The sequence below is a fragment of the Panthera tigris genome, chromosome B4 (genome assembly GCF_018350195.1).
Source record: "Panthera tigris isolate Pti1 chromosome B4, P.tigris_Pti1_mat1.1, whole genome shotgun sequence".
Taxonomy (NCBI): domain Eukaryota; kingdom Metazoa; phylum Chordata; class Mammalia; order Carnivora; family Felidae; genus Panthera; species Panthera tigris.
This window is the reverse complement of record NC_056666.1, coordinates 40828984-40844756: the sequence shown is the minus strand read 5'-3', so window position 1 is coordinate 40844756 and position 15773 is coordinate 40828984. Positions and strand designations below refer to the sequence as shown.

Sequence of the window (15773 nt, the reverse complement as noted above, 5' to 3'; positions counted from 1 at the left end):
AATGGTGTCCTCGTCTGAGCCCTCTTGTCTGCTTTCTGCCGCAGCCCAGCCTGGGCCTTGCCCCTCCAAAGGCCCAGCCCCTCTCCTCTGGCAGACTTCATTTATGGATGATGGCAATCAGTTCCTCTACCCCCACCACCCACCCCTACTAACCATGCTGGAGTTTCCTTATCTCCATGCCCTATCTGTACGTACCTGTGGATCCCGTGGTTTAGGAGTTAGAATTGGTGTCAGAGAAGAAAGGCTTTAGGTTGCCTCCTTTTCCGTCTAGGGCAGGTTAGCAGGTGAAGTGACTTGCCCAAGTTCATGATTCTTACAGACCCAGCTTGGAGCCAGGTCTCCTGCTATGACCCACCATGTCTCCGTGCCACACATGGAGTCGGATGGCAGGGCTGGGGCTAGAACCCACGTCACTTTGACTTGGAATCCAGTGCCTTTGCAATCACTCTGTGCTGCTGTGGGGGCGTGTGCAACATGTGATGGGGAGGGGTCTCTGCTCTTCTGTCTTCATCCATTGCTCTACAAGCCATAACGGCCAATTCCATCATCCCCTAGTCGCCCCTCTGCTATTTCCCCATCTCTCCATTCTCTCCCTCCATTGTTTCTTTTTTGCCCTGGAAGAATTATGGCTACATTCTCACCTCCTCCATGAGATTAGTTAGCCTTTCATAATCCTTTTTTTTTTTAAGTTTTTATTTATTTTTGTAGTAATCTCTATACCCAAGGTAGGACTTGAACTCCTGACCTGGAGATCAAGATTTGCATCCTCTTCCTACCGAGCCAGCCAGGCACCCCAGCCCTTCATATTCTTACAAGCATCCATCCCTCACCATTTGTTTCAACATTTATTTATTTTTGAGAGACAGAGAAAGACAGAGAGCGAGCAGGGGAGGGGCAGAGAGAGAGAGGAAGACACAGAATCTGAAGCAGGCTTCAGGCTCTGAGCTGTCAGCACAGAGGCCAACACAGGGCCATCGGGGCTCTAACTCACAAGCCATGAGATCATGACCTGAGCCGAAGTCAGTTGCTGCACCGACTGAGCCACCCAGGTTCCCCAAACCAGAATTTATTGAACAAATTAATATATTTTTCAAAATTTAAAGTAAATACACATTTATCCTAAACAATTAAAGAAACTCTCTTTTTGCACCAGGCTACATATAATGGCTTTGACAATTGACACAGACTATTAAAAATTCCTTGTAACACTAAAAATTAGGACATTAAAGTTATTAATTGTGAATACTATTAATTGTGCAACTCTTTTTTTTTATTAAAAAATTTTTGTGTTTATTTTTGAGGGAGAGACAGAGAGCTAGCAGGGGAGAGGCAGAGAGAGAGGGAGACACAGAATGTGAAGCAGGCTCCAGGCTCTGAGCTGTCAGCACAGAGCCCAACATGGGGCTCGAACTCACAAACCGTGAAATCATGACCTGAGCTGAAATCAGTGTTTGACGGACTGAGCCACTCAGGCGCGACGAATTGTGCAACTCTTAACATTGCTACCGCTTACTGAATGCTTCATATATGGTAAGCACTTCTTTCTTCAGAAGCTGGAGGATGGGGTGGAGTGAAGTCAGCCGGAGAGAGGTGGGAGGCATCTGAGCTCCACTGTCATCTACAGATGCCCTACTCTTGGGATCAAAGAGGGGAGGCCAGGGAGAGCCAGGGAGTGTGGAGTCTAAGGTGTGGGGTCAGCTGGAAGATCAAGGGGAGAGGGAACCAGGAGCTCTGATTCCAAGTCACAAAGACCTAGGACCTCACCCTCCAGTCTCCCTGCGTTTCTAGCAACCTCAGTAGATGGAGGACCTTGGGCCTGGATGGTGTATAGTGAAGGTCATTGTGCCTATAGGATATTTGGGTGAACGTTGTAGCCTTGTTGTGGGATTCATCTGGGAGAGACCCTGCACAAATGGGGGTGGCATGAAATACCCAGAGTCAGAGTGTGGTGTCTGACTCAAGGGGACGGATAGAAAAGTGGCAGTGTGTCTATCATAGCAAAATGGGCCCTTGGACTGAAGTTGGGGCTCAGGGGTTTCAGCTGGCGGTGCAGAGAACATGCCTTGTGTGTCCCCGGGCCTCGGTTTTCTCTGAGACTTCGCCTCAGGTCATGATCTCACCGTTTGTGAGTTTGAGCCCTGTGTCGGGCTCTGTGCTGACAGCTCGGAGCCTGGAGTCTGCTTCGGATTCTGTGTCTCCCTCTCTCTCTGCCTCTCCCCCACTAGCTCTCTGTCTCTCTCTCAAAATTAAACATAAAAAAATTTTAAATAAAAAAAAGAATCACACGATTAATCTATAAAACAAGGTGCTGCAGCAGATTATGTCTAAGGTCAATTTGGATTGATGTATCAGAGTATTTGGGAAAGGGGGCACTGAGAATATACTGGTAATACCTGATCCAGGTATCTGTGATTTTCACGAATCTCATCAAGCCTCATGACAGCATTTTTCCCATGTAGGCGGGCTAGGCATTGTTACTGTCAATAAAGGAGGCTTGGTGGAGATTTTGCGTTCGTTGTTTTTTTTTTTTTTTTTGCGGCAGAGCCACACCAGCGCCTGGGGGGTCCCAGCCCCGCAGAGAGTGAATGAGCACCAGATTGGGGGTGGGGGTGGGTGGGGTGGGTGGGTATCAGGGCCCCAGTGAGGGCAGAAAACTAGGGTTTGGGTTTACTCCAAGTTTGAGTTTGGGTCGGAGGGGTAAATTCCCAAGAAAGCAAGAGATTTGGGGTGTCGGTGGAGAACTCTGGGGCTAAGGGAAGAGTTCTTAAGGAACACCGAGTACCTGTCATGGATCAGATGCTTACCTGTCCTGTCTCAGTCATTCCTTACAGTAACCCCATGAGCTAGGTGCTCTCTCTCCATTTCACAAACTGGAAAACAGACCCATAGAGTGTTGGTTATTTGTCCCAGACCACCCAGCTCAAAGGCAGAGGATTCTGAACTGAAACCCAGTGATTTTGACTCCAAAGCCCTGAATCGTTCCAGTGCTGTTCACGTGGGGAAGGCCGGGTGACTGGGTGAGGAGGGAGGGGCTTATCGCGCCGTGGGGGGGGGGGGGGTCGGGAGGGGTCCGATTGGTGGGTTGCGGGCACCAGGCTGCTGGATCCGGGACTCTGGCGCCTCTGACTGAGCTACGAAGGGTTAAAGACCTTCGCCCCCTCCTCCCGCCTCCTCCTGTCTCCTCCCCCAGGCTCTTCCTGTCCCGAAGTTGCAACACCCCATCTGCCACTCTCCCTTCCCTTCTACCTCCACTCTCCTTTCTGCTTTAGTTTTCTCCCAGTTCTCTGGACTCGGGCTCCGGCTCTGGCCTTCGGGGTGTGAGGTCCCTGGGATCAGGCGGTGACCTTCACCCCAACCCTATCCCGCTCAGCTTCCCTCCCCGGGGCGCGGGCTCTTCTTGGGACCTCCCGACCCCGCGCATCCCGGACTCCGGTCGCCGCCGCCGCCGCCGCCACTGCCTGAGCCCTGATGGGGGAGTGAGAAGCCACAACTGGCCGGACATGGGCCTCCCCACCGTGCCTGGCCTGCTGCAGCCACTGGTAAGACCCGGGACGAGGGCCTAGTGGGCTGGGGGCGGGGGAGGGGGGGGGGAAGGGCGCCGCCCCGCCGGAGTGGGCCCTCGCCCCGGGCCCCGACCTTCGGCCGGCGTGGCCCAGCTTCAAACTCGGCCAGAGTTCGGGTTTCCCATTCTGAGGTCTGCTCTGAGTCGGAGGCAAGGCCGAGGGTGAAAGGGAACCCGAGGACAGCCAAGGAAATTTGCTGGGCTTTGGGGTGGCCGGGAATGTGGGGGCAGGTGATCCCAGGAGGCGGGGCGCATTTCGGAAGGGTAAGGAAAGGAGTGGAAGAAGGACGTTTCGTCCTCTCGGAGTCCAGATGATTCAGAGTTCTGTCCTCGGGTCAGCTGGCCAGCCGGTGTGTGTGGGGTGGGAGAGGTGAGGCTGCCCGTGGGCCCTGGCTGAACAAACCTTGGCAGGGTGTAGGAGTTGGATGCTAGTGAAGGGGGAAACTGAGTCCGGGAATGGAGATGGGCTGGTGGGTAAGTTTGGGATGCTGTGTGTGTGTGCCCGTGTGGAGAGGGGGTATTTGGGAGTGGAGTGGGAACCGGATAGGGACAGGGCAGTGGAGAGCCCCCCAGGGCCAGGACGCCCACCTGCTGGCATTCCCCACTCTCTGCTTCTGGCTCAGCTTCTAGGCTGGTGCCCTCCGTTGGACTGACTCTAGACAGCTGCCAGCGCCTCCACCTGGTCCCCGACCCTGTGGCCAGCCTTCAGCCCCCTCCCCACAGACCCAAACAACAATCTCTTCGTTTCTTCTTCCACAGATCAGTTTGGGGAAGTTAGTAGAAAGTTGTTTTCGTCACTGGAAAATGTCCCTTTCTTGTGCCTCAGCCTTGTTTCAATGTATGCTCCATCTCCCTGCATGTCCTGGAGTCAGCCTGTGCGATACCGGGAGCCCCCCACCTAGTAGGGCGGATTTTCCTGGCCTGTGGTTGGCCAGTTTCTCCTGGGTCCCTGCCTGTCTCTGGCCCCCATCTTCCCCACTGTCCTCTCCTCTGGGTCTTGTCCTGTCTCTCCTAATCATTTCTTCCTTTTCTGTCAGTTTCCCTAGAAGTCTCCTTTCTGAACCTTTTTCTCTCTGGTGCCTCCCTCTCCCTCTCTTTTCTGCTGGGAGTCCACATCTCCAGACCGTGATTCCCCGTGCAGCACCTCTCTCTCAACCTGAGTTCTTACTGTTTTTCTGACTGTCTCACCTCCTGTCTCCCCAGCCTGTCTCTTGACTTCTCTCAAGCCTGTCCTTCTCCCAGGCTCCCTCAGCCCCCATCCGACTGCCTTGTCTTCTCTTCTCTCTTTGGGGGTACATCACTTGGATTCAAATCCTGGCTCCCTCACAGACTAGCTGCCCGAACTTGAGCAGGCTATGTAACCTTTCATGTCTTAGTTTCTTTATCTCTAAAATGGATATAACGATCACTACTTTCTAATGGTGTTTTGAAGATTAAATAGATTGACACACAGTTGACCCTTGAACAAACATGGGTTTGAACTGTGCACGTCCACTTATATGTGGATTTCTTTCCCATTAAATACAGTACTGTAAACATATTTTCTTTTTCTAATTTTCTTACTAACATTTCCTTTTCTCTAGCTTACTTTCTTGTAAGGACGCAGCATATAATACACGTAACACACAAAGTATGTGTTCATCAATTGTTGATGTTATCGGTAAGGCTTCCAGTAAACAGTAGGCTATTAAGTTTTGGGGGGAGTCAAAAGTTATACATGGATCTGTGATTAAGTGGGGGGGTGCCGATGCTCCTAATCTCTGCATTGTTCAAGGGTCTACTGCGTGTTAGATCTTCAAAGTATTAAGTGCTGGGTCTGTGCTAGACATTATTTTAAGTGCTGGGGTGACAGCAGTGAACGAAATCTCTGCCCCCATGGAGTCTACATTCTAGTAGAAGAATAAGGTCTAGCAAATAGAAAGCACTCAGTAAGCGTTAGATTTGTTTTGTTAGTATAGTAGGGATTACTCGGTGGCTCCTGTGCTTGGAAGACAGAGGAGGCCTGAAGAGATAAAGGGAAGTGCCTGGTGGCAGGGGCGGAAGATGGCAGGTGGGAGGTTGGCTGTGAAGGGACCCAAATTCAGCTTGGAGCTGGAGGGGAAAGAGAAGGAATGAAAGGCCTGAGCTGTTTTCAACTGCTCACCAGTCACTGGGCAATACCCAATGCACCAGAGTATACGTGTGGGTGTGTGTGTGGGAGGTAGTGGAGAAGAATACAGGAGAGAGTGTGGCAAAGCTCCTAGGATTTTGCTGTTCTCAAAGAGCTTGCAGTCTGGGAGCCAAGATGGCTTACAGCAAAAAAATGAGCTCAGAACAGTCTGGGGAGAATATCCACAAAAGCGTTTTGATGTGGTGCCCTGGGACACGGATGGGAGGCAGGACCAGGGAAGGGAATGAGCATCATCCAGCTGCTTTTTCTTGCTTAGCTGGCCTCATGTCTGGTGTCTCTGCCCCAGGAACCCCTCCTGCATAGACTGCAGAGCCTACAATGAATGGATTGTCTCTGACCTGGCTGAGAGCTTGATAGCATGAGTGGCGTGAATTCACTAGGTCCCTAGCAGCTATATGGGACCTGGTGCCCATGTGATGCTCCCTAACTCTATGGAATGACTCGAGGAACAGGCATTGGTAAGATGGAATGAGGAAGGGAAAGCCTCATAGAAAAGTGGATTTGGAGTTGAGATTCAAAGTCACTGACTGGCAGCGTGGCTAGAAAGAAGGGAGACTGGTTTGAGGGAGAGTAGGGGAATGGAGAGGTGGGATATTGTGTTGGGGATGGTGGTGGCAGGAAGCTGAACACCTTGACTGGAGATGGAAGGACCATGTTGAGGAACAAGAAGATGTGAGAATGAGAAAATTGGAGGGAGTGGGGACGGGGATGAAGAGAGACTTTGAATGTAGTCCCAAGTAGAGGAATTCGAGGAATTCATTCATTCATTCATTCATTCAGAAGCAGTTCTCTGAAAGACCCATGGCAGCTGAGAGTGTGTTCAGAATAGCAGTGAGGTACCTCTGCAAGTACTCACACAGGGAAGGAGTGACTTGTGTGGAACTGATGTTCAAGGTCAGGTTCTGGAGAAGAAGATTCCCACACATGTGGGTGCAAGTTGAAGCATGAACACAGATAAAGTGCGTAGGATGGATTGGAGCAGGAAAGAGGCTGGTGGCTGGGCCATCAGCTGGAAGACAGTTGCAGTAATGCGAGCGTGAGGCAACCCATGGTTATGGACAGGACTGAGAGATCACGGAAGACGGACTGGCGAGATGAACTGACAGGCTGGATGGCCGCAGGATCGGGACGGGGGACCTTGAGGAGAGAAGGGTGGCAAAGCTCTCACACTGTGGGTGCTGAGAAGTTGGTGGTGTGACATTTGTCTAGACCAAGAGGTTGATGAACTGGGTTTGGGGCATGTTGAGGGTCCGGGAACAGCTAAATGAAGTGCGTACCTAACAGACTAGAGCAGGGCTTCTCAAACTCTTATCTGCCTTCGGATCATTCACCAGTGATACTCAAAAGGGAGTGTGCGTGTGTGTGCATGTGTGTGGGAAGGGGTGGGCATAGTTTGACCACTCTCCCCTGGCGATGAGTATGTTCCTTCATGGGAGCCCTGACTCTTCTATTTCCCTCTCTGGGAATCACTGGCTTTGACTGGAGTGGAAGACAGATGAGTCGTTAGATTGGCCAATCAATGATTATTCTGCTCCTTTGGTTTTGGGGGCTGAGAAGATACCCAGGACCATAAGACACTATCTCTGACCACACACACTCTTTCTGATCGCTCATCTCATAAGAGTTTATGGTCCTTTCGGGGAGATCATATCTACACGCTCAGGATAATTATAGTATAATAAGATCCCAAAGTAGATATAGTTAATTCCTGTTATTGGACTTCACAGGGGGCTGGGCATCTAATGAGCTCAAGAGGAGGAAGTGGCATTAATGGAGGGCTTCAGCAGAGGGAGGTGGGATCTCAACCGAGCTCTTGGAGGAGAAGCTGTCATAAGCTCCCCGAAGATTGACATTAAAAGAACAAACACATTTTAATTTTGTGAACAAGTTAATGCAGGGGAAGGGCACAGCTAGGTCATGAGGTGCCGGGTCAGGGTTAGACCACAGGGTCGCTCTGCTCTCATCCTCTCCGCCCCTTCTGCAGCCCTGGTACAGGAAGTCTCACTTTAAAGTCTCCCCAAGCGGAAGTTGTGGGGGAGTTGGAGGGGTGCTGGGCCACCCCCTCAACTGTCTCTCCCCAGGCACCTCCCAGCTTCCTGCCCTTCCCCTGCTCCAGGCGACAGGTGCAGGCTGGCTAGGGTCTTTGCTCTCAGAGCTCACCTCCTAATTCAGCTGCAAGGTGCAGCTGCTAAGAAGGACACGCTCCCCAGAGCCAGCTGGTGCCGACTGGTGGGGGCCTGAGGCCCTGGCTAGGAGGGGTCAAGAGCAGACTGGCTGGGGCACTGCTGGGGACTATGAAAGACCTGGGAAATAGTGCTGGCTGGCTGTCTTACATCCCTTCTTGCCTGCCTCCTTACTCCTGGAAGTGGGCGTTCAGGGCTCTGGAGTTTTTCCTGTGCTGCCAGTAGACTTGCAGGGAGGGGCTGTGGAAACTCAGAACTGGCCTTATTTCCTAAGGATTGTTTGGGGACCCCAGGGAGGTCCCCAAACCCAATCCAACTGGCCAGAATCAGTCAGGCTGTGGGAATGCAGTGAACCCCGGGTGGGAGGGCAGCCTTAGTTTACTTCCTTTTGGAACTGGGGGGTGTCAGGGGCCTCCTGGGAGAATCCAGGGAAAGGGCTGGTCGGCTGGGGACTGGTTGGATGGGGAGGAGGAGCCCGGGTGGGGCCTGGTCTAAAGGAAGGATGCTGAGGGGCGGAGAAAGAGCTGAGTGGCCCCTCAGTGGGGGTGGGTAGTGACCCGCTGGGAGGAAGCCAGGGGTTGAGGAGACTTCCCTTTGGGATGGATTGGGAGAGGGGGCCATTTCCCGAAATATGCGGGCCAAGTGGGACAGGGGTCTGTTGCCGACTCTTTTGAAGGGGAGGGTGGCGGGGGGAGGAAGTGTGCTCCGAGTGGGGGTTGGAAGGAGAGCCTGGCCCACAGGACAAAGGGCTCAGATGGGGTTCTCATTGCTGGCTGGTCCCTTCAGCCTTCGTGCTGACTCATGACCCTTGAGGAGCTGGGGAAGCTGCTGGTTCTATCTCCCTTCCCCTAGATGCCCTCCCTCCCTGGCCTGAGTCACTGGGCGGAGTTGCTGGGAAAAGATTTCTCTTTCCCGGATCTGACTTAACCCCCAAAGTGCTGGAGACGCAGGGGGATGCTAGGCTTGAGAAAGCCTCTCTCCCTCCCTCCCTCCGTCCTTCCTTGGAAGCTTACTCCTCACAGGCCTGTGGTCCCTGAAAGGCTCCCCACCAATGCTGTGGGGGGTGGGGGGGGCAGAACTGGAGCCCCCAGTTTTTCTTCCTGACTTTGTCTCTGCCGGTTGGCTTTGCTCCTGCAGGAGGGGGCCCTGCATGGAATTTCAAGTGCCAGTAACCTTGGGTCCTGAGAGCTCTTCGGGGAAAGGAACCACAATTTCAGGATTGGGAAGTTCTTCCCATAACCACCCTGAATTATTCCTGTGGCCCTGGACGCCCCAGTCTTGTTCAGGGGAGACGGCATGGTCCAGTGGCTCAGGGAGGGGACTGCTCTCTGAGTAGGGGAGCGCAGCCGTGCCTTGGCCGCTGCTCTATTTCTCAGTGTGGCTTCTGATTGTGGCTGAGGCTCCAGCTTCCAGGCTGCAGTGTCTCCCAGAGGGTGACTCAGGGCAAGCACGACCTGCCTGCCTGCCTACCGGTCTGTGGGCTGCTGTGCTGTCCTGTCTCGGACTGGGGTTTCTGTGATCAGATTAGTCTGTTTTTCTCCAATTTTAACACACTTTGAGGACATCCTCTTATCTTTACATAAAGCAGCTCTTATAGCAGAGGGAAAAAAAAGAAAATCAAGACCCAGGGAAAGCCAGAAAGAGGCTGATTAAGAGATCAAGGAAAAAAGTCTAGGCTGGAGCTCAACACTGACTCCTGGCTTTGCTGTCCCTGGCTCTGAAGCCAGAACTGGGCAAGTGATTCAGCTGCTGAGGGCTTGCCCTGAGGCTGTAAAAGGTGCCTCTCAGAATGCCCCTGTGTGCAAAGGGCATCAGGACTCCGGCCCATCCTCAGCTCCTGACTTGATGGTCACCTGAGCCCGATCACCAGCCTCTGGATACATACATGTTGTATGTAACCTACATGCCTTTTTCCAATCCTGCCTGGACCTAAACTTTGTCAATCTCCTACCTCATTCCCACCCTGAAGCTTTCCCTTTCACTGCCCTCCCCGTTTGCCCTGGCCAACCTGGGGTATTTGTGCAGATTTAGTGGATGCAGCATGAGGTCTGAGGGCAGAATCCTGAGTGAGGTTTTGATACAGATTTATGAAGAAACTCTTCCTTTTGCCCACTCCCTACAAATGGTGCCCACAGAAACATCACTTACTTCCACTCCAATCTGATTTTATTTATTTTTAAAGTTTTATTTATTTATTTGTTTATTTATTTATTTGTTTATTTTGAAAGAGAGAGAGAGAGAGCGCAAATAGGGGAGGGGCAGAGAGAGAGGAAGAGAGAATCCCAGCTAAGCGGGCTCCATTGCTGTCAGTGCAAAGCAGATATGGGGCATGAACCGTGAAATCATGAGCCGAAACCAAGAGTCTAGTTGGACGCTTTTAACCAACTGAGCCACCCAGGTGCCCCCTCCAATCTGATTTTATAAACATACCCTTTCTACTGGAATTACGCAATCCAGGAAAGTGCACAGATCCTAACTGCTCACCTCTGTGGATGTTTACAAAGTGAACACACTGTGAACATAGCACCCAGAAGGAGGAACACCACTTTAATATCCTTAAGGCTCCTTGTTGGAAGTAAGGGCCCCAATTGAGGTAATCAGTTCCCAATCAAAAAAAAAAACATTCCTTAAACACCCGCCCTGTGTCCAGCACTGTTAAGTGCTATGGGGAAATAAGGATAAAATATAGTCCAGGCCTGGGGTCTGCTAGTCTTAACTCGGAGGGACAAAAAAATTAGTACACAGAACAACTAGAGAAGAATTAAGCACTAGATCACATGGGGCCAGCTGTCTAAGCTTAGAGGAAGGATATCCAGTGTGAGCAGGAATGGCCCGGGGGCAATGTTCCACTGAGAAAGGACTTGAGCTGGGAAGGCTTTGAACTTGCTACCTCTAGGGTTCCCACCCTCCCTCTCCTGATAGGATCTCCTCTGTCTGATTCTTCCCCAGGTGCTTCTGGCTCTGTTGGTGGAAATATACCCATTAAGGGTTACTGGACTGGTCCCTCACCTCAGGGACCGGGAGAAGAGAGCTATTCCGTGTCCCCAAGGAAAATATATTCACCCTCAAGATAATTCCATTTGCTGTACGAAGTGCCACAAAGGTAGGAGAAAGTGGGAACAGTGAATCACCTCAGTTACAGGGTCCTGCTTCTTCCTTTGCTTTTTTCCAGATATTCTAGAACTTGGGGATCTCTGACCTCCAGGCTCCTAACTTTGCTGCCTCTTCTGGGCTGGGATTTTCTCCCTTCTTTCCTCTCTTACAGACTTCAGAGGGGTGGCCCTGGCTATTCTCTCTAGCATAGGGCTCCTTCCTTGAGCTCCCACTGCAACCTAACTGATCCCCCATCACAGGGACCTACCTGTACAATGACTGTGCCGGCCCAGGGCTGGACACGGACTGCAGAGAATGTGAAAACGGCACATTTACTGCTTCAGAGAACTACCTCAGACAGTGCCTTAGCTGCTCCAAATGCCGAAAAGGTGAGTCTCAGGAGGTGGCGAGGGCTCTAAATGGAACGTCAGGCGGATGTGTTAGAGCAGTGGGCTCGCCTGTCTGTGTGTGAGGGCAAACACAGGAATGTGCATGCATAATTGAGTGCAGGGGTGTGGGCGTGTATACAGAGAAAGACACACACGGTGGGGGGGGGGGGTTGTGCTCACACCCTGTCTCCTTCCCCCTCCAGAAATGTACCAGGTGGAGATATCTCCTTGCACAGTGTACCGGGACACCGTGTGTGGCTGCAGGAAGAACCAGTACCGGTATTACTGGAGTGAAACCCATTTCCAGTGCCTAAACTGCAGCCTCTGCCTCAACGGCACGGTGCAGATCTCCTGTGAGCACAGCTCTCCATAGCCCGGCCCCACTCCCCGCCCCAGGGTGGGCCCTGTCTCAGGAGAAAGGCCTCTGCCTTTCTGTACCCCAGCCCCCTGACCCCACACTTCCTCTCCTTCCCATTCCCGAAGTCTGTGGGGCCATTCTGGCCATCTGCCCCCTGCCCCTCCTAGCTTTCCCTGTGGTCCTTGGTGCAGGGTGCCCCTCCTCCAGCTGGATTGTATCTCTCCCCACAGGCAAGGAGACACAGAATACTGTATGCACCTGCCACGCGGGGTTCTTTCTAAGAGGGAATGAATGCGTCTCTTGTGTTAAGTGAGTATCTCCCTGGCTGCTGGGCACTGGATCGGGTGAGGGAGCTTGGGGTGGGGCGGCGAATGGGGTGACTGCAGGTGAGAGCCACCAGCAGGGCAAGAGAAACAGCCCAGGATGCTCTGGTTCTTACTGACTGGTTGACTCTTGGTGTCAAAACACCAGACAGTCCTTCTTCCTGCCCTCCCGACCCCCCGCCAGAATTGTTCCTAAAATCTGAAGAAGTCTTTGGGAATAGAGGCTCATACTCCACGGACTTGCAGTTCTTTGAACTTCGACATTTGGATTTTGGGGTGACAGGGTCTACTACATATAGTTCATGGATTCTAGGATGCACATTTTCATGTCTCTGAAATCAGACTGCATCTTACAATTGATGATGTATCATGGTTTAACTGGCAGCTCTGTGTGTGTTTGTAGTATGTAAACGATGGTGCTTTTTAGTGATGGCATCTTTGAGGCAGTATGGTATTTCTTCCCCAGTCTCTGTTCAGGCCTCCTCACGTCTTTTGGCTCCACAGGGTCTGTTCTTGCATACTTGCTTGCAAAGAAGGAACTCTGAGGGCTCTACAAGTTCAAATCTCAGCCTAGCCACTTATGTGTGACCTTGGGCAAGTTACTTAACATCTCTGAACCTTAGTTTTCTTACCTTTAAAGTAAGGATAATGACATCCACTTGGCAAAGCTGTACAGCTATAAAGTAACACCAAACTATTTGTTTTCTTTTTCTACTAAGTGTCTTTTCTCCTTCAAAGAGCTTTTACATTCATTCCATGTGGTTCTCACTGTGAGTTTGTGAGGTCGCCTCTTCCTGCGGAGCATTGACCTTCCCAAGTTCCTTCTAGCCCCCCATGGAGTTCTCATTACTCCTGCTGCCCAGTGACAGCTTCCAGCGGGGGAAAGATGTTCTTGTTCTAGAGTGTTCTCTGGCTGCCCCCCAAAATAAGTCTTTTTAAAATTTTCACATGCATGTTTGACCCCTCTTTCCACAAAGTCAGGGATTGTCACTAGCAATGTCATCTCAAGAAAAAGCTCTCCAACCTCTCTTTGCCATGGGATTCTCACAACAGTTCAGTGACAGCCACCATTTATGGAGTGCTTCCTATATGCCAGGCATAATGATCTCACTTCTCAATTCTGACAGGTGGGTAAGAGTCTTACTTTACTGATGAGCAAACTGAGGCTTACAGGTTAAATGACTTGCTTGGAGTCACAGTGCCAGCCAACGAATGGACTGGAATTCACACCCTGCCCCTTACTGCTTTGAATTAGTTCTTTCTACACAGCCTCTTTGAGATGACTTCCAATTCTAAAAGGAAATGATTTTGTGATTGGCTTGCGTTTCATTCCTCTGAGTCAGGAGAGGTTTAATTTCCATTATTTCAAGAGATAGCTAAAATGTTTGGAAAGCAAAGAAATTTCCAACAGTGTGGAGTTTTCTTCTTTTTCCTTTTTCCCCTGTCTTCCTCTTGTGGGAGGGCCCCTACGTACCTGTGCGATCTCTTCTTTCAGCTGTAAGAAAAACACAGAGTGTACGAAGTTGTGCGTACCCATCGTGGAAACTGTTAAGGACCCTCAGGACCCAGGTGAGGAGAAATAACCTGCTTCCCATGCTCACCTGCCCTCTCCTAATCCTCGCCCCTCCACCTACCCAGCCAGCCCTGCCCTTCCTGCTTCCCTTCTCCTCTCACCACAATCTGCCTCGCCTCCAGGCACCACAGTGCTGCTGCCTCTCGTGATCTTCTTCGGCATTTGCGTTTTATCCTTCTCCATTGGTTTAATGTGCCGCTACCAACGGCGGAAGTCCAAGCTCTTCTCCATTGGTGAGTGGGGCCCTTGGGAGGGGAAAGCTTGCTGCTGGGGGATGTGGGAGGGGGTTGAGTGGGTGAGAGGGATCAGCATGGAGGGAAATGAGGAGTGTCCCCTTAGCTTGCTGCTGAGGACCCCGTTGGCAGGAGGTGGCCCTGATGGCTTGGTGAGAGGTCACAATGCATCAGTAGGTCTCTTGTCCCTGGGGCCACTTTGGCCCTGAAGCATGTCACCACAAGTCCCCAGGGCCAGCCCCGGTATGGGCGCCAGGGCTGAGAGAGGAAGTGAAATTTGTGACGCTTGGTTTCTTTTTTCTCAGTTTGTGGGAAATCAACACCTACAAAAGAGGTAAGATGAAACCAGGAACCTACCCCCAGTCTTTCCCGCTGATTGTCCATTACAATCTTGTAATACCTAAATGACCCTCGGTCACCCCTAATTCCAACCCGCCTCCAGAAATAAAGAAGGTTCGGGCTGTTTGTCCTCTCCTCCACTAACGCTGTGCCTTCTCTCTTTCAGGGAGAGCCTCAGCCCCTGGCCACAGGTCCAGGCTTCAGTCCCATCCCCAGCCCCACCTTCACCCCCAGCCCCACCTTCACCCCCAGCCCCACCTTCACTCCCAGCCCCACCTTCACTCATAGTGACTGGGCTAATTTGAGGGCTGCATCCGTCTCCAGAGAGATGGCTCCACCCTACCAGGGGGCTGGCCCCATCCTCTCCGCGGCTCCAGCCTCCAGCCCCATCTCCACCCCAGTTCAGAAGTGGGAGGACAGCACCCACACTCAACGCCCAGAAGGTGAGCTCCTTGCAGGGGCAGGTGGGTGGAGCTCCTGGAGGGCGCGTGCGCGCGAAGGGACGGGCGGGGCCACCTCCGCGGCCAGAGGCTAACGGCCGGGCTTCCTCGCAGCGGATCCCGCTGACCCGGCGACGCTGTACGCGGTGGTGGACGGCGTGCCCCCGTCGCGCTGGAAGGAGTTCGTGCGGCGGCTGGGGCTGAGCGAGCACGAGATCGAGCGGCTGGAGCTGCAGAACGGGCGCTGCCTGCGCGAGGCGCACTACAGCATGCTGGCGGCCTGGCGGCGACGCACGCCACGACGCGAAGCCACGCTGGAGCTGCTGGGCCGCGTGCTCCGCGAAATGGACCTGCTTGGCTGCCTGGAGGACATCGAGGAGGCGCTGTGCGCCCCCGCCTCCCTGTCGCCCGCGCCCCGCCTCCTCCGGTGAGGCCACGCCCCGCCCCGTGAGGGGCCTGCTCTGAGGACCGCTGCCTACAGGCGGGGCGGCCCAGAAGGACGGTGCGAGGTGCCCTCCGGATCCTCTCTTTCTGGACAAGGGACACGAAGGGGCAGGCAGGAGCTGGCAGCCACCTACTTGGTGCTACTCCCTCAGTGTACACAGAATTTTCTCCGTTTTCGGAACACTGCCGGAGGGTCAGCCTTGTGTGTGTGACAGATGTGTGCGTGTGATCCTGAGAGAGGCTGAGTGTGCCAGGAGCCCCAGCTTGCGGTTGTAGAGATGAGGGGCGCCATGCCTCATCACCCACTTTGGGTTTGGAAAACCCAGCAACGCAGCTTCGGGGCCTCTGGGTGATCCCTGGGCCGTGGTCACAGTAGATAAGCAATCTTTTTTATCAATTATGTTACACTAATAGAAACTGGGCACGCCTCTGCCCCCTGCCTGGACAAGCACAGGGTGAGCTGACCTGTCCGAAGGCAGGGGCAGGCACAGAACAATGGGGCGGCCAGCTGGAGCTGGAGCTGTGGACTTTTGTAAATACACTAAAACTCTGGAATTAAAGCTCTGCTCCTGGACGGGGTGGTCCTTCTGAGTGGTGGGTGTGGGAGGCTGGGGCAGAGACTGCGATCCTGATGGCGGTGGGCTGGGAAAAGCCCTGAGCTTGGGC

At 52.7% G+C, this 15773-nt stretch overlaps 1 protein-coding gene and 1 long non-coding RNA gene across 3 annotated transcripts; one reads left to right on the top strand and one right to left on the bottom strand.

Annotated features, from left to right (window-relative positions):
* The first annotated feature begins 3193 nt into the window (after nt 1-3193).
* On the top strand, nt 3194-15681 carry TNFRSF1A (TNF receptor superfamily member 1A). Of its 2 annotated transcripts, XM_042991638.1 has the most exons (11): nt 3194-3539; nt 10865-11018; nt 11269-11397; nt 11601-11750; nt 11986-12064; nt 13056-13205; nt 13574-13647; nt 13774-13884; nt 14190-14218; nt 14390-14666; nt 14778-15681. In XM_042991638.1, exons 1-11 carry the CDS (start codon nt 3501-3503, stop codon nt 15092-15094), a joined length of 1509 nt encoding a protein of 502 aa, XP_042847572.1. In that variant the 5' UTR covers nt 3194-3500; the 3' UTR covers nt 15095-15681. The 2 variants fall into 2 exon arrangements, with proteins under 2 accessions (XP_042847572.1, XP_042847573.1); XM_042991639.1 differs by lacking the exon at nt 13056-13205 and having other exon boundaries at nt 3196-3539.
* LOC122240284 lies at nt 12185-14672 on the bottom strand. Its single transcript, XR_006219762.1, has 3 exons — nt 14500-14672; nt 13753-14207; nt 12185-13573 (listed from the first exon to the last, which is right to left on the bottom strand). It is a non-coding gene; the product is annotated as an uncharacterized LOC122240284 (long non-coding RNA).
* Nucleotides 15682-15773: the final 92 nt, after the last annotated feature.

Excerpts from the sequence above, each read along its gene's own strand:
- TNFRSF1A (XM_042991638.1), top strand. The coding sequence starts at position 3,501 with ATGGGCCTCCCCACCGTGCCTGGCCTGCTGCAGCCACTG. Across the intron at positions 13,206-13,573 it reads TCACTTCTCAATTCTGACAG|CTGTAAGAAAAACACAGAGT; the intron begins GTGGGTAAGAGT and ends CTCTTCTTTCAG. Across the intron at positions 14,219-14,389 it reads AATCAACACCTACAAAAGAG|GGAGAGCCTCAGCCCCTGGC; the intron begins GTAAGATGAAAC and ends TCTCTCTTTCAG.